This window comes from Empidonax traillii, unplaced genomic scaffold (genome assembly GCF_003031625.1).
Source record: "Empidonax traillii isolate 1590-97213 ecotype Southwest subspecies unplaced genomic scaffold, ASM303162v1 scaffold502:size815047, whole genome shotgun sequence".
NCBI lineage: Eukaryota > Metazoa > Chordata > Aves > Passeriformes > Tyrannidae > Empidonax > Empidonax traillii.
In genome coordinates, this window is record NW_020955695.1 from 558,819 (window position 1) to 585,209 (window position 26,391).

At 52.8% G+C, this 26,391-nt stretch overlaps 2 protein-coding genes across 2 annotated transcripts in view; both read left to right on the forward strand.

The window, feature by feature from the left end:
• The first annotated feature begins 7,480 nt into the window (after positions 1-7,480).
• On the forward strand, positions 7,481-11,491 carry CRIP1 (cysteine rich protein 1). The gene is made up of 5 exons (XM_027896555.1): positions 7,481-7,586; positions 10,338-10,432; positions 10,542-10,599; positions 10,731-10,778; positions 11,140-11,491. Exons 1-4 carry the CDS (start codon positions 7,547-7,549, stop codon positions 10,769-10,771), a joined length of 234 nt encoding a protein of 77 aa, XP_027752356.1. The 5' UTR covers positions 7,481-7,546; the 3' UTR covers positions 10,772-10,778; positions 11,140-11,491.
• Positions 11,492-19,605: 8,114 nt separating this feature from the next.
• TEDC1 (tubulin epsilon and delta complex 1) overlaps positions 19,606-26,391 on the forward strand; it is a 72,779-nt gene continuing 65,993 nt past the window's right edge. The window contains exons 1-2 of the mRNA XM_027896572.1: positions 19,606-19,953; positions 20,831-20,909. Coding sequence (XP_027752373.1) covers positions 19,606-19,953; positions 20,831-20,909 — 427 coding nt within the window. The remainder of the gene's footprint in view (positions 19,954-20,830; positions 20,910-26,391) is intronic.

Genomic DNA, 26,391 nt, shown 5'->3' on the forward strand with positions numbered 1-26,391 from the left:
GTGTGTGTTCATGTTTTGGTGGTGTTTCCATAGAGACTTGACCCCTCTGATCTTTAGGGGCAAGGCTGCTGTGTAAATCAGAGCTGTGTCGCTCGGCCGGCTCCTCCCCTGACCCACAGCACAGACCTGGGCCCTCACAGCCCAAATTTGCCAAGTTTGCCCCGTGTACCAGCAGCAGTGCTGAGATGGGGGGGATTCCCATCGCTCATCCGGGATTCAAACCAGCTGCCAGCGAAACCCTTGGCATGAATCCATCTCTCCTTACAACTCTTTATTTCCCATCATTAATTAACAAGCTTTATATGGCAGCCTCTTTTCTAGTCTGTGGCAATCCCCTGCAGCAGGGAGCTTCCCTGACAGACTGCACAGGCTGATTTTCTTCCCCAGCACCCATCTGGCTCTATACTGTGCTCCCAGCCAGGTCCAGCAGCCCTAACAGCATTGCCACTGTGGGCACTGGCCCTGGCCCCTTGATGGGGGGACAAGCAGCAGAGCCCCTCTCCAGTGCCTCCAGTTACCATCAAACACAGGAATTTTTTTTTTCCTTACATTTTCTTTTCCTCATGAGAGTTTTACTGTAGGAATGCAATGAAATTAAAAATAGACAAGATTCAGCTCTGCTGCACGAGGGGATGCTGGGAAGCCTGCATCTGTCACAGCATCCTGCTACCCCAAAGGGGACAATCTGGCTGCTCAGGCTCCAGGTGGGAAATGTTTCCCCCTCCCTGAGGTGGGGGGGCGGGGCTGGGCACCCCTTGTGACAGAAAGTGGTGCCCAGGTTAAAACTGTTAAAACCAGGAACCTGGCGGCTGTAGCAGGGCTTTGGGATCCCATGTGGGATTATCTGTGTGTGTGCCGAGGGGTTGGGGCAATTCCTGTGCTACCAGGTCAGTGTGGGGACCAGGACATGGAGTGGCACTTTGCTCAGGCAGAGAAGGAAGCTCTGGCCTCTAATCCTTGGTGCATTTTTGTATTTATTTTTGGGAGGCCTATGTGAGCTGAAAATGCGCCTTTACTTGAGGCTTGGAAAACATCCTTCCCCTCAGGGATATCAAATACTTTATTTTTTTTCAGCTTGGACTTGCTAGTGGGATAAAAAAGTTATAGGCTCTGATGATTACAGACATGCTCTCCAGGGTACAGAGGAAAACAGAGAATAAAGTGGATGCAGCTTTGCTTGGAAATCCCCCAAGCCCTGTGAACTTGTCCAGGGCAATTTTACTTGCTGGCTCCCAGGAAACCGGGAGCGCAGCAGGGAGCTGGCCTTGGAGCTACTTGCTGGGCACAGGGCAGGGATACCACCAGCTGGTCAAACTATTTTGAGGGCAACCCAGGTGATGGGTGTCAGTCTGAATGATGGGTGTCAGCCTGGGTGATGGAGGCCAGCCCAGGTACCCCTGAGCTGCTGGGAGAGCAGGATTGTCACCTAGTGGTGCTTCTCAACAGAAAGCTGAGGGTGCCCATGCCACTAGAAATGGGGCTGCAATGCTTGTGCTGTCTCTAGTGATCCAGAAAAGGGGTGGTGAGTCTACAAAGGCTGGTCCCAGAGAGGCACAGCAGGCAGCACACATGGAAAACACCAGGAAAGAACTTGATGGAGGTAGGAATGATGAGGGCAGCCCTGTGCACAACATCTGAGCCAGTCTGTGCAGGAGTGGGAGATGCAACCATCGCGATGTGGATGGATCCCGAAATACAGGGAGATGGCAGGACAGCACTGCTCTGATGTTCTGTGGGCCAGAGCAGCACAGCTGGACAGCGAAGCAAGACAGATTTAAAACATTTGCTGGGAAGTCAGTAAACAGGAGCCAAAAGGGATGAAGTGCTGGAAGATGTGATTTAAGATGGGATATTAAAAGCGACTGAGTAAGCACAGCTTGTTTCCACAGGGTCCGAGAACCAGCTCAGATGCTCCCTGAAGTCAATGGTGTGGCTCTCCCTGGCTTGGATGAGCTTTGGCTTGGTCCCAGTAGGAGGTTGAATTACTGGGTGTAAATACTGGAGAGAGTGTAAGAGACCAGGCAGGGATGAAGGAGAAGGAAAGGCACAAAACCAAGCAGAGGAGGACTTGGGCTCCAAATCCCCCTGCCAGTGCAGTGCACAGGGCTGTCACGCAGGAAGAGCTGCTGGTGCAGGCAAGGATGGTGCTGGCTGCCCAGCATGTTACTGCCTGGGGGCATCCACGAGGGAACCTCTCCACAATGTAGGCTGATCTCTGCATCACCCATGTGGGGTGAGTAGCTGGGGACCATCCTGAGGGGCTTTAGGGTCTCCTGGAGTGCCCCGGCAGGCTTGCTGGGGGAGGAATACCTGTGCTGATGGGATGGTGTGCAGGCTGCTAAAGGGTGTGCAAACCTGCGGCTCCTCCTCTCCCTCTCCTCTCTCTTGCTCTGTCCTGGCCTTCTGTCTTGCCTGGGTGTGTCAGAGCAAAGTAGCCATATCCTTCCTCCCTTCCCGCTCCACTGCCATGGTGTGACCATGCTGAGCAGCGTGCTGACAGAGAGAGCAAACACCTCTGCACCCCTTTGCCTCACCTCCCGTGAATTTTTAACCAGGAATAAAAGGTGTGGCATCAACAGCCTGGACCCAGCCCAGGACAAATGGCACTTCTGGGTGAGCGGCAGGGAGGGCTGGGGAGGTGATGCCTGGCTCCGGTCCCCCGTGAGCAGTCCCTGAGTGGTGCCCACGCTCCCTGCCAACCCCCAGCACCCATGTGCATCTTCCAGGCAAGCAGACGCAATGCCTTGCAGGCACTGGGCAGCTTTCCAAAGCAGCAGGCGTTGCTTCCTTGACAATCCTGGCTCCGTTTGATAGCCACAATAGAAACAGCCAGGCTGTGCCAGGAAAATGCACCAAATCCTCCCTCAGCAGGATTTAGCCAGGAGGTTTCCTTGGGCTGCCGCTAATGGAAAGCTTGCAGAAAAGAGCAGATGGTAGTGGAGACTTTGGCCAGACTGTACTCAGGGAAACTGGGGGAGCGGTGCCTGGATGAAATTGGAGATTTTCCATGGAGCTGTGTCTTGGAGGGGTTGGAAAGGCGGATAACGGCTGCCACACCCTTTTGGCCTACTAATGGAAATCCCAGACATGTCCCAGTTGCAGCCCTCCATGGGCAGCCCTGCTCCTTCCATCCCCACCAAGCCCAGGAGCTGGCCCAGGCTCTGTGTTTGTTATTGCTCATGCAGTGTAATATTAACCGCGTGACGATAATTCACGCCCTGGCTCTGAGGGTGAGAGCTGACCTGAGAAGGGACTGTGTGGGCAGCCAGCTGCCTGAACATGCCTGGGAGCGTTTTTACAGTTTCAGCTGGAAGCAGCCATGTGACTGCCCATGCCCACGGCAGGATGGACTCTGCACTGCGTCCCTGAGGGCAGCGAGCACCAAGTTTTGGTGTGGCAGTGAGTGTATTTTTCAGGCTCAAACCATTTGGGGGATCTACAGCAGCAGCTGGCAGCATGGTGGTGTGTGTGCTAGAACCCCCCAGAACACCCCTTTCCAAGACCCTTCCCCAAGCCCCCTACTCTCAGAAGGCCTTTCCTGATGTCTTACTGTTCTCAATTACTCCCAGCCGTCGGCCGCCTGTCAGCTTTATGAAGATGTATCCCAGAGGTTTTCCTGAAGGTGTAATTTGCCCTGACAGCTGCTTTCATGCTGTTGCTTTCCTGGCTGTCTGGTAATGGGATTAGCCACGTGCATATCCGGAGGTGATGGAAGGCAAGTGTTGGGGGGGTGCACGCCAGCCCCTGCTGAAGGGTACACAGGGTACACCATGCTGCTCTGCAGTTCTGCATCTCATGGACCTTCTGATGGGATCACGTGCCTGGCAGCTCTCCTCAGCTTCTGCTGGGGTTGTTTTAAGCCACCCTATAATTTTCTTGTCAAATTAGAGTCCCATGCTGGGCTGTGTAGTGCATATTTTAAAACAAATAGTTCTTCGCTGAGAGGGCCTTTGACTTGCACAAGTGTTGGTTGAAATATGGCCAGGGAGGGAGATTTCACAGACTCACAGTTGTGGGATTGTTGGGAAAATGCTGGACTGGGGTGCCACTGGCCCCCAGGTTGTGCCTTCACAGGTGTATCATCTCCCCACTGTGCAAGTGTCCTGGGGGGCTGGGAGAACTGTGGGAGCCCCTGCCCCACTCCTGCAAGGCAGGGGCACGAGGGGAGCTGGGAGCTGCTGCCCGGGCAGATGGGCTGGTCTGCTACATGGAAATAGCTGTTTTTTCTTGCTGTGTTAGCAGAACGTACCCAAATCGGCTTATGTCACCGCCCTGCCTGCTAAAATGCCAGTGGCTTTTCCAGTTGTTACTCCAGTAGTCACCAGGGGCCAAGATGCTCGAGGGAGATATTTGGGCAGGCAGCGTGTGCCCACAGCTCCGGCACACCCAGGAGCTTTCATCTCTGGGTGCAGCTCTTGCAACTCTGCCCCAGAAGCTCAGGAAAGTCTTGTGGGCTGCGAGGACCTTGCACAAAATATGACACAGATGGAGCTGGGGAGCTGGTGCTGGCTCTTGCCAAGGGACGGGGCTTGTCCATAACAATGCCACCCAAACAAACAAATGGGACAGCCCAGGTTTTTACGAAGGCTGTTGCCATGCCATCAAGCAGCGCTGGCGCCTGATGCTCCAGGATAGAGCCTCACCCACAGATTCCTATCAGAGGGCATAGACAGCTGAGACATGCTCAGTCTAATGGTTAAATTAGCTGGAACAAGGTCTCCAGATAAGATAAAGCTGCGGTTTGCTGAAGAGGCTGCTCTCCATTGGCGCTGGCTGAGTTGTTTCCCTGACAGGTTATGAACCTTGATTTGAAGTGATGCTTTGGGTGGGACCTGGGTTTGATGAAAACATCATTCTTGCCTGTCTCCTGCTACTCCCTAGAGCTGTCTCTGCCCAGCATCAGAGCTACCCACTGCCTGACCTTGCCTGTGTGCATTGGCACGGCACCATGGGCAACATTCCAGTGCAGAGGGATGAGCTTGCTGCTGCCCACTGCCTCTCCAAGAAGCCTCATGCATAGTTGCAGCTCGGTTTTGGGTCCTGGGGGAACCCTGAATGGCAGAAGAAGCAGTGACACCAATTATCAGCCTGCCATAGTGTTTCCAGCCAGCTCCCTCCAGCACAGGCCGGCAGGGCCTCAATTTATTGCCCTGCCACAGAGTGCTGATGGGTTTTGCATATCAGTGTTTGTAGTGTTTATGGACTCCCTCCCTGTAAAATGAGCAAGAGGCTGTATCCTGTGGGCTCCTGAGGTGCTGCTGTGCTCCAGGAATGCCTGTAGCTCTTCCTCCTTTCCTGCTGGGGCTCTCTGCCAGGGGGCTTCGCTGTGCTGCCCTGCTGCTTTGCATGCCTGCCGATCAGGGGGACAAGAGTGGGGTCACAGCCATGAGCAGAGGGCAGGCACAGCTCCCATGGAGTGTAGGAATCGGGGCTGTGTCCCAAAGCAGCCTTCCCTCTGAGATTCATGTAAGTTTGCAGGGCATACCAACACCACGCTTTGGCTCACCTCTTGGTGATGCAGTACTGGCGTAGCCCATGGTCCATGGATTTCAGTAGCCTGGCAGGGCAAGCTGGGATAATCAAGGAGCAATGAGGAGCCAGCACTCACGCAGTTCCAGGCAGGCAGGGCTGGCAGAGAGCAGCATGTAGCTTGGTGGTACCTACTTTGTGAGAGCTACCCTGGTTCTGTGCCTGCTCTGTTGAGTGAACAGAACAGTCTCCAGAAACTCCATGGGGACACGAAGAGGAGGGGGTGGCCGGGCTCTGCTTCAGCCAGGTCATTTGGTGTGCGGTGCTGTGTAGGGGCACCTGCTGCCCTGGCTGGGGCAGAAGTGTTCTGCCACAGGAGTAGCTGGGCTGAGTGGTCCGTGGGGACTGGCCACAGGGCTGGCCAGCTGGAGGAGACTTTCAAGTGGGCAGTTTTCAGCTGCCTGCTAGCACAAAACCTGCCTTAAAAGGGAGTGCAGCTGAAGGCGTCTGTCCCAGCCAGGCAGTGGTCCCAAAGCAGCCTGGCACCATGTGGGAGGGGAATCAGGGCCACCAGAGAGGGGAGAGGACATGCCTTGCCCCTTGTATTTCATCAGGGTGCCAGAGGTACCCCACGTGGTATGAAGAAGGGGTCCTGACCTTGGTAGCACACTCACTGGATGCTGGGTCCCAGTGCAGGGGGACATGACATGGCTTAAATATGGTGCCTGTCTGTACGTGGTGCCTAGGGCAGGAGGGATGGGGAGGAGGCAGGGTGGAGGCCCTTGTAGGACACCTCTCTCCTCCCACGCCGACTGTCTCAGCATCTCAGCATGACTCACTCCTTAGCCAGGAGCGGGCTTCCTGGTGATGTCCCGCCAGCACGGGTGCTGCCCACCCTGCTGGGGTGGGCACCCAAACGGTGCCCTTGCAGTACCATGTCGGGGGTGCTCCCCAGCCTGCGCTGAGGCTGCCAGCAGGTGGGGTGAGCCGGCACCACCAGCAGCTGCAGTGAGCATCAGTGGGACAAGGGATCCTGCTGGGAAGAAAGGCTGGAGCCAGGCTGGGTCATAAAGCAGTCCCAGCTAAACATGAACTTCGCCTCTGGGCACAGCTTGCCGCCTCTCCTCCTGCACCCACGGGTGGGATCCGGTGTCAGTAGGGCCCTGTTTGTGGAGGCGAGGGATGCCTCGCATTTCGGGAGGCAGTCACTAGGCGTCCTGGAGCTGGGTTTCACAAGCCCTCATGACCTTTCCAGCACAGCAACGTGCCCTGGGGAGGATTGTTTCATACAAAACAGACCTTTGGATAGGCTTTTCATTTCCTTCACAGCCAAGCACAAAGGAACAGCAAGTCCTCCCTCCTAATAAAATGACAACAGCCAGTGACACAGATGGGTTGGCTCTCCGCAGTGAGTGGAGCCACGTCCCGCACTCACGCCATTCCCAGTGTCCTACAAGAAGGGGTTACAGCCCCGCAGCTCCCTCCTGCTTCATCTTGCACCTCAAATTTCCCCACGGGCAGGAGACCTGATTGAGGGTTGACTTTTACACTCCTTTGGAAAAAAAAAAAAGAAATGGATCTGTGCTCCAAGGGAATGAGCCCAGGTGTTTAGCGTCCCGTGAATCTTTCTCTGGCAGTGTGGTTAATTGACCGATGCAAATCATGCCTCCAAGCCCGGCTCAGAGCAGGGCTCTCGGCTACCCGCACAGCACAAGCGTGGGCAGGGAGCTGGGGTGCGGAGGGGAGAGGGGTGCGGAGTGTGGGCTGTGGGGAGCACGGGGTGTAGCGGTGCACGGGGTGTGGAGCTGCAGACTGCACAGGGTGCACGAGGTGCAGAAGAAGGGATTGCACGGGGCAAGGGGTGCAGGGGGTATAGGGCTGGAAGGGGGTGCAGGATCCTATCCTGGGAGACCCTGCAGGGCTGCGCCCCGGGCGGGCGCTTCCAGCTGCGGGCGGGGCCGCACATCTGGGCGGGGCGGGGCGGGGCGGGGCGGGCGGGCAGTGACTCTGACGGGGCCAGGGCGCAGCATCCCACAACCGGTGCGAACAGCGCCCCGAGCCCAGCCGAGCCGAGACCATGCCTAAGTGTCCCCGCTGCCAGAAGGAGGTCTACTTCGGTAAGGGCTTCCTGCCTACTTCCCAGCCGCCCCCATCCCGCGGGGACGGCAGGGCTGTCGGGCACCGATGCTGCACCCCGCCCAGCTGCGGGTCCCCTGGACACCCCAGCACTGCGGGTTCTGGGTGCCTCGATGCTGCGCACCTCATCTCTGCAAATTCTTGAGGGTGCCCTAAAGTTTCTCACCCTGTGCTGTGGGCCTCTGGGGTGCCCCGGGTGGGTGACCCTATAGATCCATCCGAGGAGGTGCCCGGCTGCAGAGCGCAGGCTGCGCTGGGTACTCCCAGCAGAACATGGGAGCTCAGCCCCATTTCCTTCCCAGCGCAGCCCGAAGCCCTGTGCCAGTCTGGAGCCCAAGGGCCCAGCTGGTGCAGCTCACTGCTCTGAAAGCCAGGGCAGGTGAGCAAATCCTGCCCTCCGGCAAGTTCCTGGCTCAGTGGGTTGCCCACACGTCCTTCTGTGAGGTTTAGCACAGCGGGATGACACCTCTGGGGTGTTATTTTTAAGCCGCGGTTGCAGGCTAGTTGTGAGACTTGTTGGGCTGCTATCTGCTGCTGGGCTTTCTGCAGATGTCCTCCTTCCAAACTGGGGCCCTGAAGCTTCTTCCCCTTCTGGTGCCATGGTTCCTGCTGTCCTGACTGAGAGTGTGTGGGGGGTTCAAGCCTCTCACCCTGCCAGCAGCTGCTGGAATGGGCAGGTTCTGGCTGCCAGACCTCCCCACATCCCTGATGTAGCTGAACTTGAGGGGGATTTGCTGGGTGCAGCTTATACGCACTCCCTGCTCTTTCATTTACTAGAGACAGGGGATCCGGAACCTAAATGCTGACTTCCCTCTCTTCTTTATTTGTGCTCTTCTTGTGGGTGTGCCCAACTACTTGTGTTCTTCCAAGAAGTTTGAGGCTCAAACACAGGGGCTGCTCTCCTGGTCAAGCAGCCGTGCCCATTAGCACACCCTGTGGGTGTGCATTGGGTCTGGCCTGGGCGCTGCCCGGAGGGCTGCTGGGGATGTTGTTCCCGCATTAGGGGAACATCGCTTTGCCTAAACTTGAACTCGGTTAGAGATGAGGTTTTGGCACAATATAGTCTGTGTCTCCCTCCTGCGAGTGAGGGTCCTGAGGCATCATTTACCCATGTGGTCTGATATCAGGAGCTGCCAGTGTGGTGGTGTCAGGGTCTGCCTTTCCCTGTGGATCTGCGTCAGTCCCGTTCAGGCAGTCTGGGTTTGCCGTGCCCGCAGGTGCGGCTGCGGAGACGCCGGGACGGGACCGTTTGACCAAGGAGGGGTTTGAACTTGCGCTTATCAGGCTGCTCTTACAAAATGTCTCTGTTGATGCAGAGGCTGAAAAGGGTTCAAAAGCTGCTGGAGGACCAAGATTGACGCCTGATTTCTGTGCCTGCAGATAATCCAGAGCACTGGCAGAGCTGGCAGAAAAAGCCTCGCTTCATGGCACCCTGGGACTCTCAGAACCTGGTAGTCCTGCTCAGGCGTGCCTCAGACTGCTTTGGGTCAAAATCTGTCTATAGAGTGCAGAGATGAGGAGGAGGTGATGCTGAGAAGACTGAGCACAGGGTTTCCAGGAATCTCATCTGCATGTCTGAGTGCCAGGGAGGCCCTGCTGCAGTGAGCCTTGACAGAGCTCCTGCCCAAGTGTTGGTGCACATGTGTGTGTGAGAGCTGGGGAGGCTGAGCTCCTTCCTGAAACCCTGTAATGAGAGGGTCCTGCCACTGGCCAGGCTTGGATTACTGTGGGTGCCCAGACAGGGAGGACACCGTGGCCCCTGCCAGGCTGCAGGCACAGGAGGCCCTTTGTGCCACTGGAGAATGGCAGTGGGGCTGCCTTGTGACATTTGGGCACTGCCCCCGCTCCCACCTCTGCAGCCGCCAGCTTGCTCCCTGCACAAGCTGTTATGGGCATATTTGGGATCCAAAGAAGAGATGTGTCAGGCGGCCGGGGGCCTCTCAGGGCACACGCTACCCACAGCGGCTCAGTCCCATTGCTCTACCTCCTTTTGCAGGCATGGGGAGAGTGCTCAGACCTGGCTCTGGCAGGGTTCCTGTGGACAGCTCTGTTAAATCACTTAATAAATTCCCAGGAGTGCAGCTGCCAATATGAGGAGCGCACGTCTGCAGAAAATACCCTCCTCCCCTGCTGTGCTACAATTAAGAGCCACCCTGTGTTCTCCCCTCTCTTCATAAACATGTCTTGGCTCCAGGATATTGTCCCTCCCACGGCAGCCTGAACCCCAGCCAAGCTCCAGCCCCGCTCTGGTTTGCCATGGTCCCTGCAGAATCAGAGCTGTGGCTGGAAGGAACTGGTTCATATTGGCAGAGCATGACAATGGCTTTGCCTCCCCAGTCCTTCTCAGCATTCCCCTTTGGCCCTGCCAACTCTAGCGTTTACTCCGGCTCCACTTTGCTGGGGAGAAATTAATCCCCTTGCAGGCTGATTTTGCAAGTAGGGAGGTCCTCAGATCTTTGGAAGACAGATAGAAGTCAGCCCATCCTCATGGATGCAGTAGTGTTCACCCTGGGCGTGGCACTGCTGTTTCAGATCTGTGCACTTGGATGTGTATGGTGCTGTGTGTGCACAGTGAACACTTGTGTTTGAAACAGTGCCCTCTGTCCTGGACAGACAGACTTGAGAAAATGCCCAAAAATGTCCTCCCTAGGGTTGATGACAGGGAGACCAGTCTGCCAAAACGAACTTGTGCCTGTTCAGTGCCTCAACTAACCCACTCCTTTCTGTGGCAGCCGAGAAGGTGACTTCTCTGGGGAAGGACTGGCACCGGCCCTGCTTGCGATGTGAGAAGTGTAACAAAACCCTGACGTCTGGAGGCCATGCAGAGGTGAGGTTTGCTGCCCAGGAGGTCCCAGTCCTCTGCAGCTGAGGGCTGGGATGGGCAGAGGTGGAGCTGAAGGGTGGTTAGGGCTGATGCTCTTTCTCTCTCCTGGCAGCACGATGGCAAGCCATACTGCAACCACCCCTGCTATGCTGCCTTGTTCGGGCCGAAAGGTAGGGTGGCTGTGGCCGGTGTTGTGGGAGGGAGGGCAGAGGGCTCAGAGATCCTGTCCCTCGGCTGGTTGCAGCCCTCAGTGTGCTCCCCATCCCACAGCAATGCTGACCCTGCTCTGCCTCTCTTCCAGGGTTCGGCCGGGGAGGAGCTGAGAGCCACACGTTCAAGTAAACCTCAGGTTGGTGCTTCCCTTGGAGCTCCCCTCCTGCCTCTGGCTTGGGCTGGCCCCCCTCCTGGGGCTGTCCTCCCTCAGGCAAGCAGGGAAGGCAGGCCATGCCACGGCATCTCTCTGGGCTGGCTGTGACTCCCAGCCATTGCACTGGTGTTTGGGAGCAACCTGCTGGGTGCCAGCTGCTGCTCTGCACCAGCCCCAACTGACTGTCAGCACCCGCTTAGCTCCAGCAGTGGATGGCAAAGGCTTTTTGCTTTGTGGCTTGTTGGCAAAGGCAGGGGCTGTCCCGGAGCACTGTTGTCCCTGGGATATCTCTGCTCCCAGCCCAGCCTGACTTCATCCACTCCTCTTTTCCATCCCTCTCCAGGTCTGACGGCCAGGGTTCCCAGCACAGTCCGAAGACAGCACAAACACACCGCAACAGACATGCATTTTTGTTTTTAATTCACTCTGTACTAGACTAGCACGTTCAAAGCAATAAGTAACCAAGGCTGGGGCTGGTGTGGAGAGGGGCGTCTGCTCCAGATGGAATACTGCTGGGGTGGGGCCGTTGGGTCGCCCTGCCGGATAGGAAATTTGGCTGGTATTGCTGAAGGCCGCCTGGAGAGGAGACCGCACCCTTCCAGCCAAAACCTTGCTCTGCTTCTGGAACCCAGCTCTCGTGGCGGGGCCCACAGTTGTATTTTCAGTCTTTAATAAACCAAAAGATGCTTCCCCCATGTAGCAGCTGTGCTCTCTGTGACAGGCGTCCTGCAGGACTTGCTTGCCACTTGCTTGGGGACCCCTATGGACCTTTCTATGGCCTTTGGATTGAGACATTATGTGATGGCTCCATGTGCTTCTGTTCCTGGTGTGTGCAGTGTCCTGCCCTTGGCTGCCCACCCCTGAGCCCTGGGGTGGTGAAAGCAGTCCCAGGTGCTATAGGTGAGCACGCCCCAAGGGAAGGGGTGATGGGTGTTGTACTGGTGCTTGTCCAGGGTTGGAGTCTCCCTGCTTTTGGGACCAAGGTCCTACTCCACCCACAGCCTCACTGGGTCTGTATGGAGACGTGCAGAAGTCTAGAGCGTAGTTGCTCCCACTGTAAGCCAGCTCTTGTTACCTGTGGCTGTCATGGGCTTAAAGTGGAGGCATGCAGTGCTGCTGACTGAGGGGCTGAGACTGTTGCCCTGAGGTCTCTGTGGCACTCCACAGCCTCCTGGCCATGTCCTGGCCTCAGGAAAGCCATGCTCATGGGCAGCCCCCAGATCTGCTCCTGGGTATAAGATGGCCCTTTGCAGCTGTTGTTTGGGGCAGAGAAGTGTCTTGCTGGGAGGGGGTTACATGTCACATCAGGATAACCTGATATTTGCTGCTTTTGCTCTGAGCAGGCATGCAAAAAGACCAAGTGAGCTGGGAGGTTACTGTTGAGGCAGAGCCAGCCTCCCTTGGTGGGGAAAGTAGAGGTGTGGTGTTAGAGAGCAAGTGCTGGCTCATAAGAGCTTTGCTCTTTTGTGTTTTAACGTCTTTGCCCCACTGGAAGAACAGCACTCACAGAATGTCAAAGATATCAACTTGAGGGATGTTTCTAAAATGGCTTCTTAACCATGTCTTTCCCTAATCTGAGCCACCCATTTACATATTCAGAGATATCTCATCACCCACTGGGATATTTTCGTTGACAGTTTATGCATGCATTTCCTTAGAGACTGCTTTGCATCTTACGGTCATGCCATCCCTCCTGGGGCTTGGCCAAAACCCTCAGGGGTCAGAGGTACATGTCCAATGTCAAAATCTTCGGTGTCAAAAGCAGCCTGATCTGATAAGCATCTTAAAACTTCCAATTAAAACTTGCTTAATGCTACAAGGCTCAGCACCCACTAGGAATGCTTCAGTGGGATGAACTCAAACAGCCGGCGCTGCCTCACCTCCCACCCACTTAGCACAACAAACACAGGCGTCAGTGTGAAAGGCAAACCCCAGCTATTGCTGTTCAGCTGTCACCAGACTTCCCAGCCAGCCAGGGCTTGTAGGGTCCCCTGCCCTCCTGCTCCCACTGCTGCCCTTGCCAGCAGCCTCCTGGGGGTGCCAGCACCCATGGACACATGGCTGCTGGCCACGGCAGCTGGCACCCAGCCACCCCTGGGGCACTGGGACGAGGCTTTCCTCTGCCAACTGAGCTTCAAAGCAAACTAGTGATAGAATCTCAGCAGCCTTGAGCGTGCCAGTGAGATAGTGTTTTCCCTCAAGCATTAGAAATAACGGCAAACAGGAGCCTGGTCATCCTCTTGATTTGCATAAGTGTGTCCAGCTGGGAAAGGGAGCTGTGATTGGGCTCCTGGTCTTTCCCAGCAGGGCCTTGCACTAAAACTTCAGGAGCAGCTAATTCCCAAGTGCAAGGCTCCAGTCCATCAGGGATGACAAGGGAATCGGTGAGAGGTATGGAAAAGCAAGGGCTGCTGGGGTAACCCAGACCTTCATCTGCCAGTCCTTGCTGTGGGCAGTGGCTGCAGCTGGGGCAGGAGGCAGTGTGTTGCTGTTTGCAGGGTGTTGCTGTTTGCAATGTGCTGCCTGGGGCTGCTTTTGTCCCTGCCGTGGATTTGTGGTGTAGTTGTGGTGGCTGGGGACAACTCTCCCTGCCCTGGCTGTTTGGAGGGATGTAGGTACTGAGCTGTGCCAGGTCTGTGCAGCTGCAGCTGAACTTGATCCTGCATCTGCCTCACTTTGTGCTGTGTAGGGGAACGTGTGTTAAAAACAGGGGTCTCTCAAGCAAGCTCTGTGGAAAAGCCCTTGGGTTTTGATTCCCAAAATCTCCTTCTTAGTGTCCTGCTTTTCTGCCTACCCTGCAGTAAGAGCTCCCTGAGATGGCTTTTAGCCCCAGGACTCACTGTCAGCATACTCCTCTCCAAGAGCTGTGCTCGTACAAGCCAGTCTCTGCCTGCTCCAGCCTTGATGCTGTGAGGTTGGGCAGTTCAGGCACAGGTCACATCCGCAAGGAGTCTTGGTCAAAGAAAATATACGATAAATTGATTTTTTTAAAAACTTGCTTTGGTCTACGGAGAGGAAGCAGAAACAGCTGTATCGCATTTGGATAGGAAATCCACACCCGAGCCGGGCCTCCCCTCGAAGCGCAGGCTGGATCAGCAGCGGCCAGGGAGGTGAGGTGTCACCAGACACAATCTTTTCTCTATTGAACAGTGTAACTCTGGGGCCTGCAGTGTGAGCTGCACAAACACACAGCAGTGTGGCTTCCAGTGCATTCTGTCTGTGATGCTCTCGGCTCTGAGCTTAGGGCAGGCAGGGCTGGTCCCTTCCCTCTCAGTGCAGTGATGCCCTGGCTGTGCTGCTCCTGCAACAGGGTGAACAGGATGCTCAGGGAAAATCCCGGCTTCCTGAGGGGAGCAGCCAAGGGATGGCAGCTTGGTGTGCCCTACCAGCTGCTCCCAATGCTCAAGGCAGAGAGCAGACCCTGGGGAGGTCACTGGCAGCCCCCATGTCCTGCCAGGTCACCAGGGAGCCATCATGGGGATATCACTGCCATCACAGGTACAGGCAGGGCATGGCCCCTGCCCCTAGGTGCCTGTCTGGGACAGCAAAAGGTGTAGGGCAATTTACAGTGTGGTGATGCCCAGCCCAAAGGTCCCCTGCTTTGGTGACCTGAAACAGCACCGTTACTGACCCTGGAGAATGGGGCTGTGCTTTCTCTGCCATTATTTCGGAAGCTCGGGCTGAGATCAGTGACGTCTTTGGATTGTGGAGCGATAGTTGCTATAAACACTTCATCACTGTGACAAAGAAAACAAACAACATCACCAGTTTCTCTGGCAGCTGGGCGTGGGCGAGCCTCAACGCCCTGGGTAGGGAAGCAGAAGAGGTTTTGGCAAAGGACAGGAAACAGGATGGGCTCAGAAACTAAACGGCCGTTGCTCCCCACCCTGGCTTTGTGGCTTTCTCTACAGAAGAAAAAAGGAGATGCAGATAGAAAGGGGCTTGGGGGTCCTTCAGCTGATCTATAAAAGGAATGGATGCTAGTTCAGCCCCAGTGGGGTGCACAGTGCAGGGAGGAGGGGCTGATTTGAGTCAGCTGGCCCTGCATCCTCTCAGCACAGATTGACAGACCTTAACCCAAAGCAAGGGACCCACAAGGATCATCGAGTCCAACCTTTAGCCCTGCACAGGACCATCCCCAAGAGTCACATCATGTGCCTGAGAGTATCAAGGACACAAAAGCCCTGGAAGTACAGATGAGGCCAGGCACCTGCTGTGGGGTGGCACCAGTTTGTTTCCCTGCAGTGTTTCTCCAAATAAAGCTGTGTCCCTTCAGGGACAGGCAGGGTGCAGGCAAGGCTGGAGGAAAATGGCACAGGGGCTGTGGCTGCAGGGGGTTCATGCTCTTTACTGTGCAGGGATCCTGGGGATGAAGCCAGTCTATAACTGTGTGGTATCCAACTCACCACTGCTTTGAGTATTTTTAAAGCTGATTTATGTTAAGCTCAAAGAGCTCTGATATCTTTTCAGTCAAGAATGTGTCTGGCCATCTCCTAACACCTCAGAAATCTGCCTTCTTATCTAGACAGTGTGGTAAGAAGGACTGTGCAGCCAATGTCAGGCAGCAGGAGTTCTGCAAGCTCTCGTGGTGAGCTGGGACTTCCTATCCCAGCTCTGCAAAGCAGGGGGTTGGGGAAGCCCCATCTCACCAGCGGAAACAGCTTTGCAGAGGTAGCAAAGAGGAGCTCAAACCTTGTTCCTGATGGGGAGCAACATCCCCAGCAAATATTGAAGCAGCTGAAGATACTGAAACCAGGAGGACTCTGGGTAAGTGGGACGACCAGAGGCATAATGAGAGGTGAATGAGCCCATGAACTAGACCTCACTAGTGGAGACTGAGGTCTACTCAGGGAGCAAGGAGAGGAGGGGACAGGCTGTTCTACCCTCACCCTGTTCCCATTGCTGGTGGTCTGGTGTTGGAGAGGAGCTGGGTGGGGAAATATGAAGTGGGTGGGATGTTTGTCAGGTCCTAGGTGGCTTCTCCAAGGAAGGAGACCAAGCATAAAGGTTGACATCAGGCACTTAGAGCTGAGTTTTACTTTCATCCCTCTTGTGTTATTTTCAAGGAATTAGGGAGAGTTTCCAAGGCGGAAGGGTGCAAGAGCTTCCCGCCAAAGCCTCTTGTGTTTCTTTGGTGAGTCTTTTGTTAAAGGCCCGGGGGGAGAAGAGGTCAGAGGGAGTTTCCCTCTGTGCAGAGGAACGTCAACTTGTCTATTAAAGTAAAAAGGGTGAAACTCTGAGAACAGAGAGTTGATGAGATCTCAGATCTTTTTTCTAATCCTTTCCAATTCACTTATCATACTGAAAGTTCAGACCTCTGTATCAGAGGGCCTGAAACACCAACGCCCATCTTAGACATCCAACTGCTGGGAGCTGACCTTGAATTTTGGCGCTGCAGCCCACACACAGGCCTGTTGCAGACTGACTGTGTCTAGGAAAACCTGCACTAGAGCATTTGAGGAGCTGTTACAGTCCCTTTCAGGGATCTCAGTCATGTATAATTGTGACATGATGTGACTGAGCATGCTAAATGTTTATGGGCCATGCCAGTAGTAACAGCACCTCTTGCATCCATTGGTGAGGGTGGTGCCAGGAGGAGGAGGCTCAGTGCTCTCTGGTAGGGAGATGCCAGGTATTCACAGCCCCTGTGCTGCTCAACTCCTTCCTGCCAGCATCATGTTGGCCTTGCTGCCTTTTCCCACTCTGGTTAACCTGGTGTCCCAGCGAGGGGAGAGAGGGCATGTATAAAAGATTTGGGAGAGCGCAGGGAAGGAGCTGGAAATGTTTGCAACTGGAAGTGGTGCAGCCTGCCTGACCTGCTCAGGGTGTGAAATGCTCTGGCCACCCAAGGCCTCCCTTGAGCAGTCAAGGAAAGAAGCTGTGCTCTGCTAGGATGGCTGCAAAGGAGGAGAGGGGAGAGCAGAGGAGTGAGGAGCTCCGGCTGCCTGAGCTGGCGGTGGAGCGTGGGAAGCACTGATGCCTGGCCTGGGGGCCTGGCCTGGAGACAGGCTGGCTCCTGTCTGCATCTTCACGGGGATAAAAGCATTAAAAAAAAAGAAAAAAAAAGACTCCAAAAGAGTTGTTTTCTCAGAAGGAGAGCACACACCTTCCCCTTGGCAGGGCTGGTCTGAGGTGATATCAGGAAGCTGTGCTGCTGCTGGAGCGGGCAGAGATGGCTGTTATCACATACAATTGGCATGAGGCAATGGGACTGGGACGGGCTGCCGTCCTCTCTGGCAACGGCACACACAGTCTGTGGTGGCGGGTTGCCATGGCACGGGTGCAAACAGGCGCCCTTGGCCCCGCTGAGTCACCCAGGGCGGAAATGACCCCAGCTGACACATCGTGCCAAAAATGTGCGGCTGCGTGGCTGTGCAGCATCACACGAGCACAGGAACCCAGAGAGGGCGAAGTCCAGTGGCCTCTCCCCAGGAGAAGCACCCCTGGCCCCTCAGTATGTGGCCAGACCTTCCCTTTCCGTTGTGGTCCCCACTGCCATGCTTGCTGCTGGGGCAAATTGCAGCTCGGTTCGTCCCGAATCTGCCCCAGTGCTGGAGAGATGGCAATGGCCAGGCAGGTTGAGCCAATGAGCCAGTTCTGTCCTGCTTCCCCCTGTCATACAGAGGGTCCTGGAGGCTTCCAGTGGTCTCTTGCGACCTCGCAGGTGCCCATGGTGACATCAGGGTGGTGTGCTAATGTTAGCCAGCCATTGGTTCTTTCCATCTGCCAGTCCCATGGGACTGGTGCCTGAGGCAGGGGAGGGGAAGGAGGCTTGGATGCAGCAGGGCAGGGGTTCTGCTGCCGGTGGGGTGCCATCACCAGCCCTGCTGGGACAGCACACTGGGGGCTGTCACGCTGTCACCTCTTTCATCTGTCCGCAGCACAAGGTCCATCTCTGCAGCAGGAAACCATTGCCTTCCCATCAGCTTCTCCCACCCTGGGAAAACCACCCAGGGAGCCAGCAGAGCAGATAAGTGGGGCCTCACATGCCGGGACTGAGCCCCCGCCACACTGTGCCGCGCCAGAGAGGCTGGGATTTGCTGCCTGGCGTCCAACTTGCCCGTGGCCAAGCGCCAGCTCTCTGCAGCCCCAGGCGTGTTGTGTCAGCTGCACCCACAGAGCTGAGTGCCGGGGGAGCCACGGGGCCAGAGACCAGGGGATGCTGGCCAGGAGGGCAGCCAGCCTGGCTCTGGGGTGCTGTGGGGTTGGTCTGGCCAGTGGGATGGAGAGGCATCATGGGAGCTCTGGGAGTGCTGGGATGGCGTGGATCCCAGCAGGCACTCTCATGCTGGGTGGTGATGCTCACTGGCCTGGGGGTTAGTGTGTTGGCTGGGGGAGAGGAGCTCAGTGGAGGGGTGATGGGCAGAACCACTCACCCTTGCGTGCACTAGGTGATGCAGGAGAGCCCTTGTCTCGGCAGCTGCCCTGGGGAGGAAAGGCCTAGACAGAGGATTTTGTGCGGGGACAGGGATAGCTTTAGGCAGGGTTTATGTAGTGGTCAAGAAAACACAGGAAATTGGCTCCAGCTGAAGGTCCTCCTGCTTGGAGACTACAAGGGGGACAGGAAAATAGACAAGCGATGTGTCATGGAAGGAACAGACAGCACCCAATAGCAGCAAGGTATGGAAAGCCAAGAAGGATGCCAAAGACAGCAGAGGATTGTCCAGGTTCGATAAGGCTCTGGGCAATAATAAAGGACTTTATGGGCTGTTGGGAAACAAGGCAAAGAAGTGTGTGAAGGTGCCAAACCTGTTAGGACGGAGAGCAAAGAAGTAGATAGAGACTGCTGAGCTAGAACTAGATGAGGGATAAGGAAAATGCTTTCCAGACCATTAGGAAAGGAGGATGTGAGACAACAGCTGCTAGAGAAGATATTTTAAAAATCCTTAAGCCTGGATAACTCACACCCAGGGGTCCTTTGAGGGCTGGCTGGAGTAGCAGCCAGGATCCACAGGACTGCAAGAGCTCTAATACAGCACTCAGTGTTGGAAAGGGCTGCGCTCCCCAGCACGGGGGTGGGAGGCAGGAGAGGAGCAACTGGAGGGAAAGAGTGCAAACACAGTTCATGTTGGTTGGAGGTCTCATTGGACCCCTGCGATTTCTCTCCTCGCTGTGAGCAGCCACTTGGCTGCAAGAGGCTGTTCTGTAGCGGGAAGGAATTTCACATGTTGGTTCATGTTGTTCGGATATTGGGGGAAAAAAAAAGGAAAATGCTAGATCCATAGTGAGCATGTTAAATGGGCTATGAACTGGATAGCTGGCCAAGAAAGCACGAGTGGGAGTTTCCAGTAGGTCTCATGTCTAGGCACAGGCAGGATCCCTGCAGTGCTGGTGGAGCAGACCGGTGTCCCTGGCTGTGCTCCGTCTGTAAACCCTCAGCGGGAATCCATCTCTGGGCCAGGTTTTGGCTGTGTAAACCCTGGCCAAGGGTGGACTTTCCCTCTCAGGAATTCACGTTGTTTCTCAAATGGCAAATCCGTTTCTCCCCAACTGCCGCCCAAGGATTAATCCCTGGGATTGCTTCAGTTAAGTGGTTCTATGCCTGGGTACCCAAACTTGCTGCATCACACCCCACTGAGCCAGAGGCAGGCGGGAACATCCGCGGACCTGATGCTGCTGCTGGCAGATCCTGTGCTCTCCCATCACCCGAGAAGCGGGTGAGCCTGCAGCAGAGGAAGAACCGAAGCAGGGATTTGCAATAGCTCTTCCCGCCAGGATGCTTTTTCTTTTTTTTTTGCTGGGCGGGACACGTGGCCGTGGCTCCAGGGCACGTGCGGGCAGTGGGAGGTGACACGTGTGGGTCACTGGGATGGCCAGGGGCGTGCTCTGCCCCGAGCCCCGCGCACAGAGCGGAACGAGCAGCGGGAAGGCCCGCGGATATCCAGGATATCCAGGGAGACAGGCGGGGAGCCCGCAGTGCTCCCTCCCGGCGGGCAGGGGGCGCCGCAGCGGGCGCAGAGGGCGGAAAGGCGGCGCGGAGCGGGCGGGAAGCGGCGGCGGGATGCGGGGGCGGCAGCAGCATCGGGAGCACCGGGAGCACCGGGAGCGGGGCCGGGCGCTGTCCGCCGCCGCTGGGGCGCTGTGCCGGGCTCTGCCGCCCCGCGGCCGGCCCGCCCCCGACACCCTGCGCCGCGCCAGGTTCGACCGGCCGCAGGCGGTGAGACCCCCGCCCGCCCCGCGGGGACACGGCGACAGCGCACAGGCACCGGGGCACCCCAGTGGGGCTGGGCCGTGGGACAGGGGCAGGGGTGGAGGGGGACAGGGGCTGAGCCGTGGGACAGGCGCCGGGGCGGTGAGGCTTTGGAGTGGTGCCCATCCGACACGTGTTAGGTGTCCCTCAGCTCGCTGCTCCGGTGAGGGTTTTATCGTGCTCTGGTTTTAATTTAGAGCTCGGCGCTTCGCCGCGGTCTGCAACGCGTTTGCAGTGTCGCCTGGGGTTTGCTGCCCTGTGCTGCCCCCCAGCTTGGGTCTTGTGCAGCCCTGCAGCTCGCACACGGGGTGCCCCCCTTGCTCAGTTAGCTATTTTAAGGTTTTTACGAGTGTTGACTGAAATTCCAGCTGTAAGAATCACTGTTTCAGTTTGTCAGCGTACTGTCCTTGTGTGGCCAAGAAATGATTCCCATTTCCAACTCATTGTGTGCTGCCTCTTGTTTGTGAGTTTTTGACACTATCGTGCTCAGATCTCAGTGTTCTCAAGTGCTTGTTTGACCACGGGTGAGTTGTGCCACATGTGGTTATATCATAGCAGGTTTTGGAAAGCTGTGCTCCTGTATGTATGAGCCTCACAGTAGAAGTGCTGGGTCTTGCTGCACAGGCATCATTAGCCCTTTTATTTCTGAGTGCACCTTAACTGTAGGTAGACTTCATAAGACAGGTAATACGTGAACCTACCTGATTCAGTGGTGTTGGCAGGATGCAGGTGTGCCCTTCCATGTATATGACGCTCAGCTATGGGTTTCGTTGTCTAATTAAGGCTAAATACATGGCAGATATTTTACCTGCTGATCTTCTCCGTCTGTGTCTTTCTTTTGCAGAGCCTGGATTTCTGGAGGCTGCTCTATGCGCTTCTGAAACAAATCCACGGAGGCAGATGGACAGAGTCTGATGCCATAGGTAACCTGGTCAGTCTGGCTGACTGTGTGATTTCCGTCTGTCCCAGGATGTACTGGGACTGGTTTTGTAGCACCTTTTCTTTGGGTCATTGCTCCCTGTTCATAGTGCTGCATTTTTAATACCTGTACCACCAATGTACTGTGCATCACAGCTGTGCAGGCAGGTTTACTCCTCTGACTTGCTTTGTCCAGGAAACTGGGATGTGCTTGTGTCTTCCAGAAGCTCTTGCTTCCATTTGACATTTTGCTGCAGGTAAATCTCTGCAGTGATCTTCTGCATTCTCAGCATCTACAGAGGGATTTACAGAAATAGATTTGTATTTCCTTTGATACCTTCTTTCCCCATTCCACATATCACACGTGATTTGGTGCTTACTTTTCTATCAAGTCCTGTGTTAGAGCTGTGAATTATAACATGTGAACCATAAAGGCATTGAAGTTTTAGACAAAGCAAGAAGTAGAGTATGTGTGGTTATTTTTGGGAGACCATGGATATCTTTGTGGACAGGACCACTACTCCAGAGAGGAGCTGAATGTAGGTTGGCTTCTCACAATGACGGAGCACTATTTACTTCTCGAATGCATGTTATTCTAAGTACAACACTACTCTCCAAAATCTTGAGACATGTCTGTCTAGAGCCTTTTCATTGCCAGAGGAGGTTTTGAGAATGGGATTGTGATGAGTAAAGAAACCACTCCTCAGACTGAAACCACTTGAAATCCACTTTTGCCCTAGAAGCAGAAAACCCTGAACAACACTGTTTAAGCCCCTGAATAGCTGGGAGTCTGGTAGCTCTGTAAATGGAGTTAAAAAAGGTTAAGCATTTTGGAGTGTGGAGCAAAATCAGCATAGTTTTGCTGGTAGCTCAGCAGGAAATCAGCATGGTTCTGTTACTCACAAGACTGCTATTTTTTCCACTCATCCACGATCTGCTGTGGATGGTAAGTCTTTATTGACTGTCTCCTACAACTTTGTGGATGTGGTACTGCACAAGTGGAACCTCACTGGGTACTGCCTGCTTCCATACTTATTCCCTGTAGCATTTGGAGACAAGATTTCCATGTGCACGTGGTAGGTTGCTGGCTCTAGAGAGAGCAAATGCAGCCTCTTCTGGTACATTGTGAGATAGGAATGTGTGGTTCTGCTCAGCACTGCTGAGCTGATTTGTGTAGTTACAACTTGATGATTAAAGCTGAAGTTCAGGCTGGAGAGCCATACTGTTTTTCAAAAGACACTAATTACATTTGCTTGGCAGGTGAATGAGTTGTCTGCTGTGAACGCAATCAATATTTTACTGCTTTTCTTCTCTGCCCCTACTCTGGTCTCTTGTGTGTTTAATGCAAATGAAATAAGCCTTGGGCATAGGGACTAAACAACTTTCTCAGGTTTGTACAGGATCTTGCTGTACAACAGAGAATTGAAACGGATTCTTCTAATCCAGCTCTAGTGCGTTAGTCCATGGATCGGGCTTTCTTTTTCTTTGCTGTTTTTGTACAGCCTCCTAATTACCTCAGTTAAAAAGAGGAGAGCAGCAGTTGCCAGATCCCAGAGAAAGGCTGCAAAGACTCCTTCGGTATAAGGGTGACCATGTGCATAGGAACAGCTTTCTGGAAAAGAGAAGCCATCCTCCAGTGGTCTTACATCCTTTATTTTTCCAAAGGAAACACTGAAGTTTGGTCCATAGTTCGCAAGTGTTGTGTGGGGTCACAGTGGTTCTTCTTGCTTTCAAGGTGTGTATTTCTGTTTTGAATTAGTAGTTTTTATTAGTCAGTTTTTGATCTGATCTTGTCACATAGGTGAATGTTAGAGGAGGTTGAAATTTGCTTTGAACAGAACAGCTCCTGATCATTCCCTTGTTATGGCTGTGATATGATATTTAGCAAGAACTTTCTGCATTATGTTTTCAATGGGTTGATATATTTTATTGCCTAGCTAACAGAAAATAAAATAGTTGTAAAATCATATCTAAAAAAGCCCATAGTGTCTGCTGTTTTAAAATATAGGAAATATTGTGTTCTTGCAAAAACAAACCATCAACCCCACTGAAGCCTGCCAGTCAGTGGTTATAAAATTCTGCAAATGGCTCTTGGTTTCTCCTTTTGGAAGAATTTTTTCTTCACACAGTGAAAAGCACTTACTGTAAACTTTGGTGGGAAGCCATTAGTACACTCCAGCCCCTTAAACGTGTTGTAATATTTGGTCTCTTGTCAGTGGAGTACAAGTCAAGAGTAAGCTGTAAAAATACTCTGGGCATAACCTTAGTGATGAAGTCACGATTAATGGTTTCATGCTGCTTGTTCTTCACAGAGGCTGAGACCCAATGAACTTGGTTAACAACCTGACAGCCACACCAGGTAGTAGTGCAATATGCATGTAGATAGTTGGAGGAAACATTTTTTTTATGGAATGGCTATTCAGTTTTTACAGTATGGGAAAGAGGTCTGGAGCTGCAGTTTATTTTTAAATGTTCTGAAGCAGTATTTTCCCATAATACCATAATACCAATATTTTCCCATAGCGCAGGTGTTTCTTGCCTGAGCAAATGAGGTAATGTATCTGTGTCTGTTCTTATACTTGGTTTATAGTTCTTTTCCATTTTAGCCTGCCAGGCATGTCTCTTATTTGAATATCATCTTGTAATTCACTGAAAATATTTGTCAGGATTCATAAAGCGCAAGAGCACAGCTTGAGTATAGTTTCTTATTAAGAGAGTTGAACCCTGAGGACCATCCCCAGCTTAATTTTACTTGCTGAACATACTTTTATAAATAATATGTGTGAAGAAGCGGATTAGTTGGAAGGCCTGCATTTGGTCTTTCTCTATAAATTGCCTAATGCTAATGAAATGCCGTCAGATCTTGTCAGAGAGGAGGTGTTTGAGTGATTCGTGTTATCTGCTGTCTGAGTGATAGTTTTTCCTGTCAGCTGCGTGTTGTGGAGGAATCCATCTTGGTCCTGGGTGCTTATATAACCTTTACTGCCATTTGTCTGAGCGCTGTTGCTTTTTATTTAGAGCACCGGAGAGAAGAGAAAAACTAAGTGACTTCTCTAAGGTCATGGAAAGGCTCTTTGAGCCCCAGTTTCACATCCATGCTTTGACCTGCAATTCCTGCCTGATACTCACACCAATCTGTACCTTCTCCTGTGAGGGCATCAGGTTGCAGAGAGAGAGATGAAATAGGGGTAGATAAAGGACCAGAGCAACACAGAAATTCAGGTGGTGAATTGCCTTGGTGGATCTGTCCTGGGTTGTATATCAGAGCAGGGAGATAATGATAAAGGAAAGAAACACCTGGCTTGCTCTCCTTTCCTCCACTTTGATATGTGATTTTTTTGGGGAACTCCTTGAACTGCAGATGGCAGCATGTGATGCTTGTTTGCTTTGAAAAGGGAGGAAAGCCTGTACTGATCTTCCTTCCTTTCAGAGTATTTCTACTTTTACCTGTTTGGGCGGCTCCTTTCTTGACAGATGCACAAAGAAAAGGAAAGGACAGCCTGAAAACCCTGCTCATGTAAGAACGCTCAAGAGTGATCAAAGTAAGATCCTAATATCACAGTCCTCCTCTTGTGCATGAGGGATTGGAGTGCTTATCTACAGCAAGATGTTTAGCAAGCATAGGCATTTCTGCCACCCCAACATTATGAAGAGAAGCTTTTTTCATTCACAGGTTCTGCAGAAAGAACAAACAGAGTGGTTTAGGTGTTTGGGTTTCCTTTTTGTGCCTGTAATGCAGAAACAAGCTAGGTTTAAAAATGCCATCTGTCTCTGCAGGAGCTCTGCTATGCAAAACATTAGTCCTGCAAAAAATTAGTAGCTCTGTGCTACTAATGTGTCACCTGCTTAATCATGCTCCTGATATTGTTTTGTTTCTTCAGTCATGGTTAATTTCTTAGTCAGGAATTCATTTGTAGCTTTCACGTGGTCAATTCCATATTTCTGTTCCTGCTGCTGAATATGTGTAGTAATCAGGTAGTGTTTTCAACTGTGTATTTGGACTGAGGAGCACTTTGGAAGGAGGCATCTCTTTAGGGATCTGCACTTTTATAACCATCCCTAAATCCTGAAGTTGGTCAAACAGTCAAACAATATACCTTACCGGTTTCAGCAGAGCTGTAACAATGCACTGCTCCTTTAGGGTTACTGGCATAGGTCTGCTTGTAGATTCTCCCTGTGTGTTGGCTGTGTATTACTCCTGTTGGGCTAAGACTCCTTTAGTGTTTTGTAAGTCGAGTTAAATCTCCTCACTGTGGGAGTCTCTTGTAATTAAGGAAATTCCTCTCACCTTTTGAGAGTAACGTGATTGTTTTTCATGTTTTGTGTTTTGAAGTTGGTCATTATGTGGTTTTTGAGCAGTTGATGCCAAACACAAACAATATGTGTCAATGCTAAGGGAAGCTTTTAGCATAAGTGTCAAGGACCAGGCAAATGAGTGTGTAATGTGATGAATTGGTGTGTTAATTAAGGACAGCAGTGACAATCCTTGACTGGGCAAGGTTTGTACTTCCTGCTATTTTTGTGTTTGTACATTTTATATGAAATGCTGTGGAGATACTGAAGCATTACATTGGAAAAGGGGAGCAGCTTTCTTCCTTACTCTGTAAGAATGCCTAAACTGCATCAAACTGTAGATTCCTCTAGCTCCACCCAGCTGTGACAGTTGTCAAAAGTGAATGCCCTGTTGAAAGGAGAGAGCAAATATAGAAGGATACTTTCAGGGTGGGGGTATTTTTTTAGCCTCTAGTCATTTACATCTTAGACTTCCCAATCCAGAAAGGATATATTTGTGTTTCTTAAGCTTCCATGAGCTCCTGTTCTGTAAATCCAGTTCCTCCTTGACCCTGTGTGACTTTAAAGAGTCCATAGTGTTCCATGGCCAGAAGTTTCAGAACTTTGGTGTATGTGTGAAGAGCTTTTCTTCAACTTGCTTTGACTCACATGCTTGCTAACTTTCGTGGCTTGCAGTTCTTGTATTGCATGTTATGCAAGCAAGTTATCTCCCCTTCATCCATTCCACAGCACTCATTGTTTTGAAGAGTTTTGTCATACCCAGTCTCAACCAGCATCTTGGTCTACTTCATCAGTTCTTACAACACAGCTGTACTTGTGATTTTACCTGTCCTTTCTCTTTATTTCTCTCTAAATCTTCTGTAACCTTTATAGGACTGAAGAAATAAGGGTCACAGTGAGTACAGGCAGTGATGATATGTTGTTACTTGTGTTCTGTTTAGTGTCCTTTCTAGGTTTCCCACATTGAGTTTGCTTTTTGTATGCATATAAGAAACAATCGTGATATTGCCATTTAAAATCTTATCACCTAAGATTGCGTTCCTGAGTCCAGTGATCAGCTCCAAGCCCATTCTTATGTCAGTACAGTTATGAACTTTTCTTTCCTTGTGCATGTAGTTTTTAATTTTTTCTAAAAATAATTTTATCTGTCATTTTAAAGCTTGGCCTCATTAGGTTATGCAGCTCTTCATGATC

What these genes read in the sequence shown, in the direction of transcription:
- CRIP1 (XM_027896555.1), top strand. Translation starts at nt 7,547, where the DNA reads ATGCCTAAGTGTCCCCGCTGCCAGAAGGAGGTCTACTTCG. An exon ending in CGTCTGGAGGCCATGCAGAG is followed by an intron (nt 10,433 to 10,541) that starts GTGAGGTTTGCT and finishes CTCTCCTGGCAG; the next exon opens with CACGATGGCAAGCCATACTG. An exon ending in TGCCTTGTTCGGGCCGAAAG is followed by an intron (nt 10,600 to 10,730) that starts GTAGGGTGGCTG and finishes CCTCTCTTCCAG; the next exon opens with GGTTCGGCCGGGGAGGAGCT.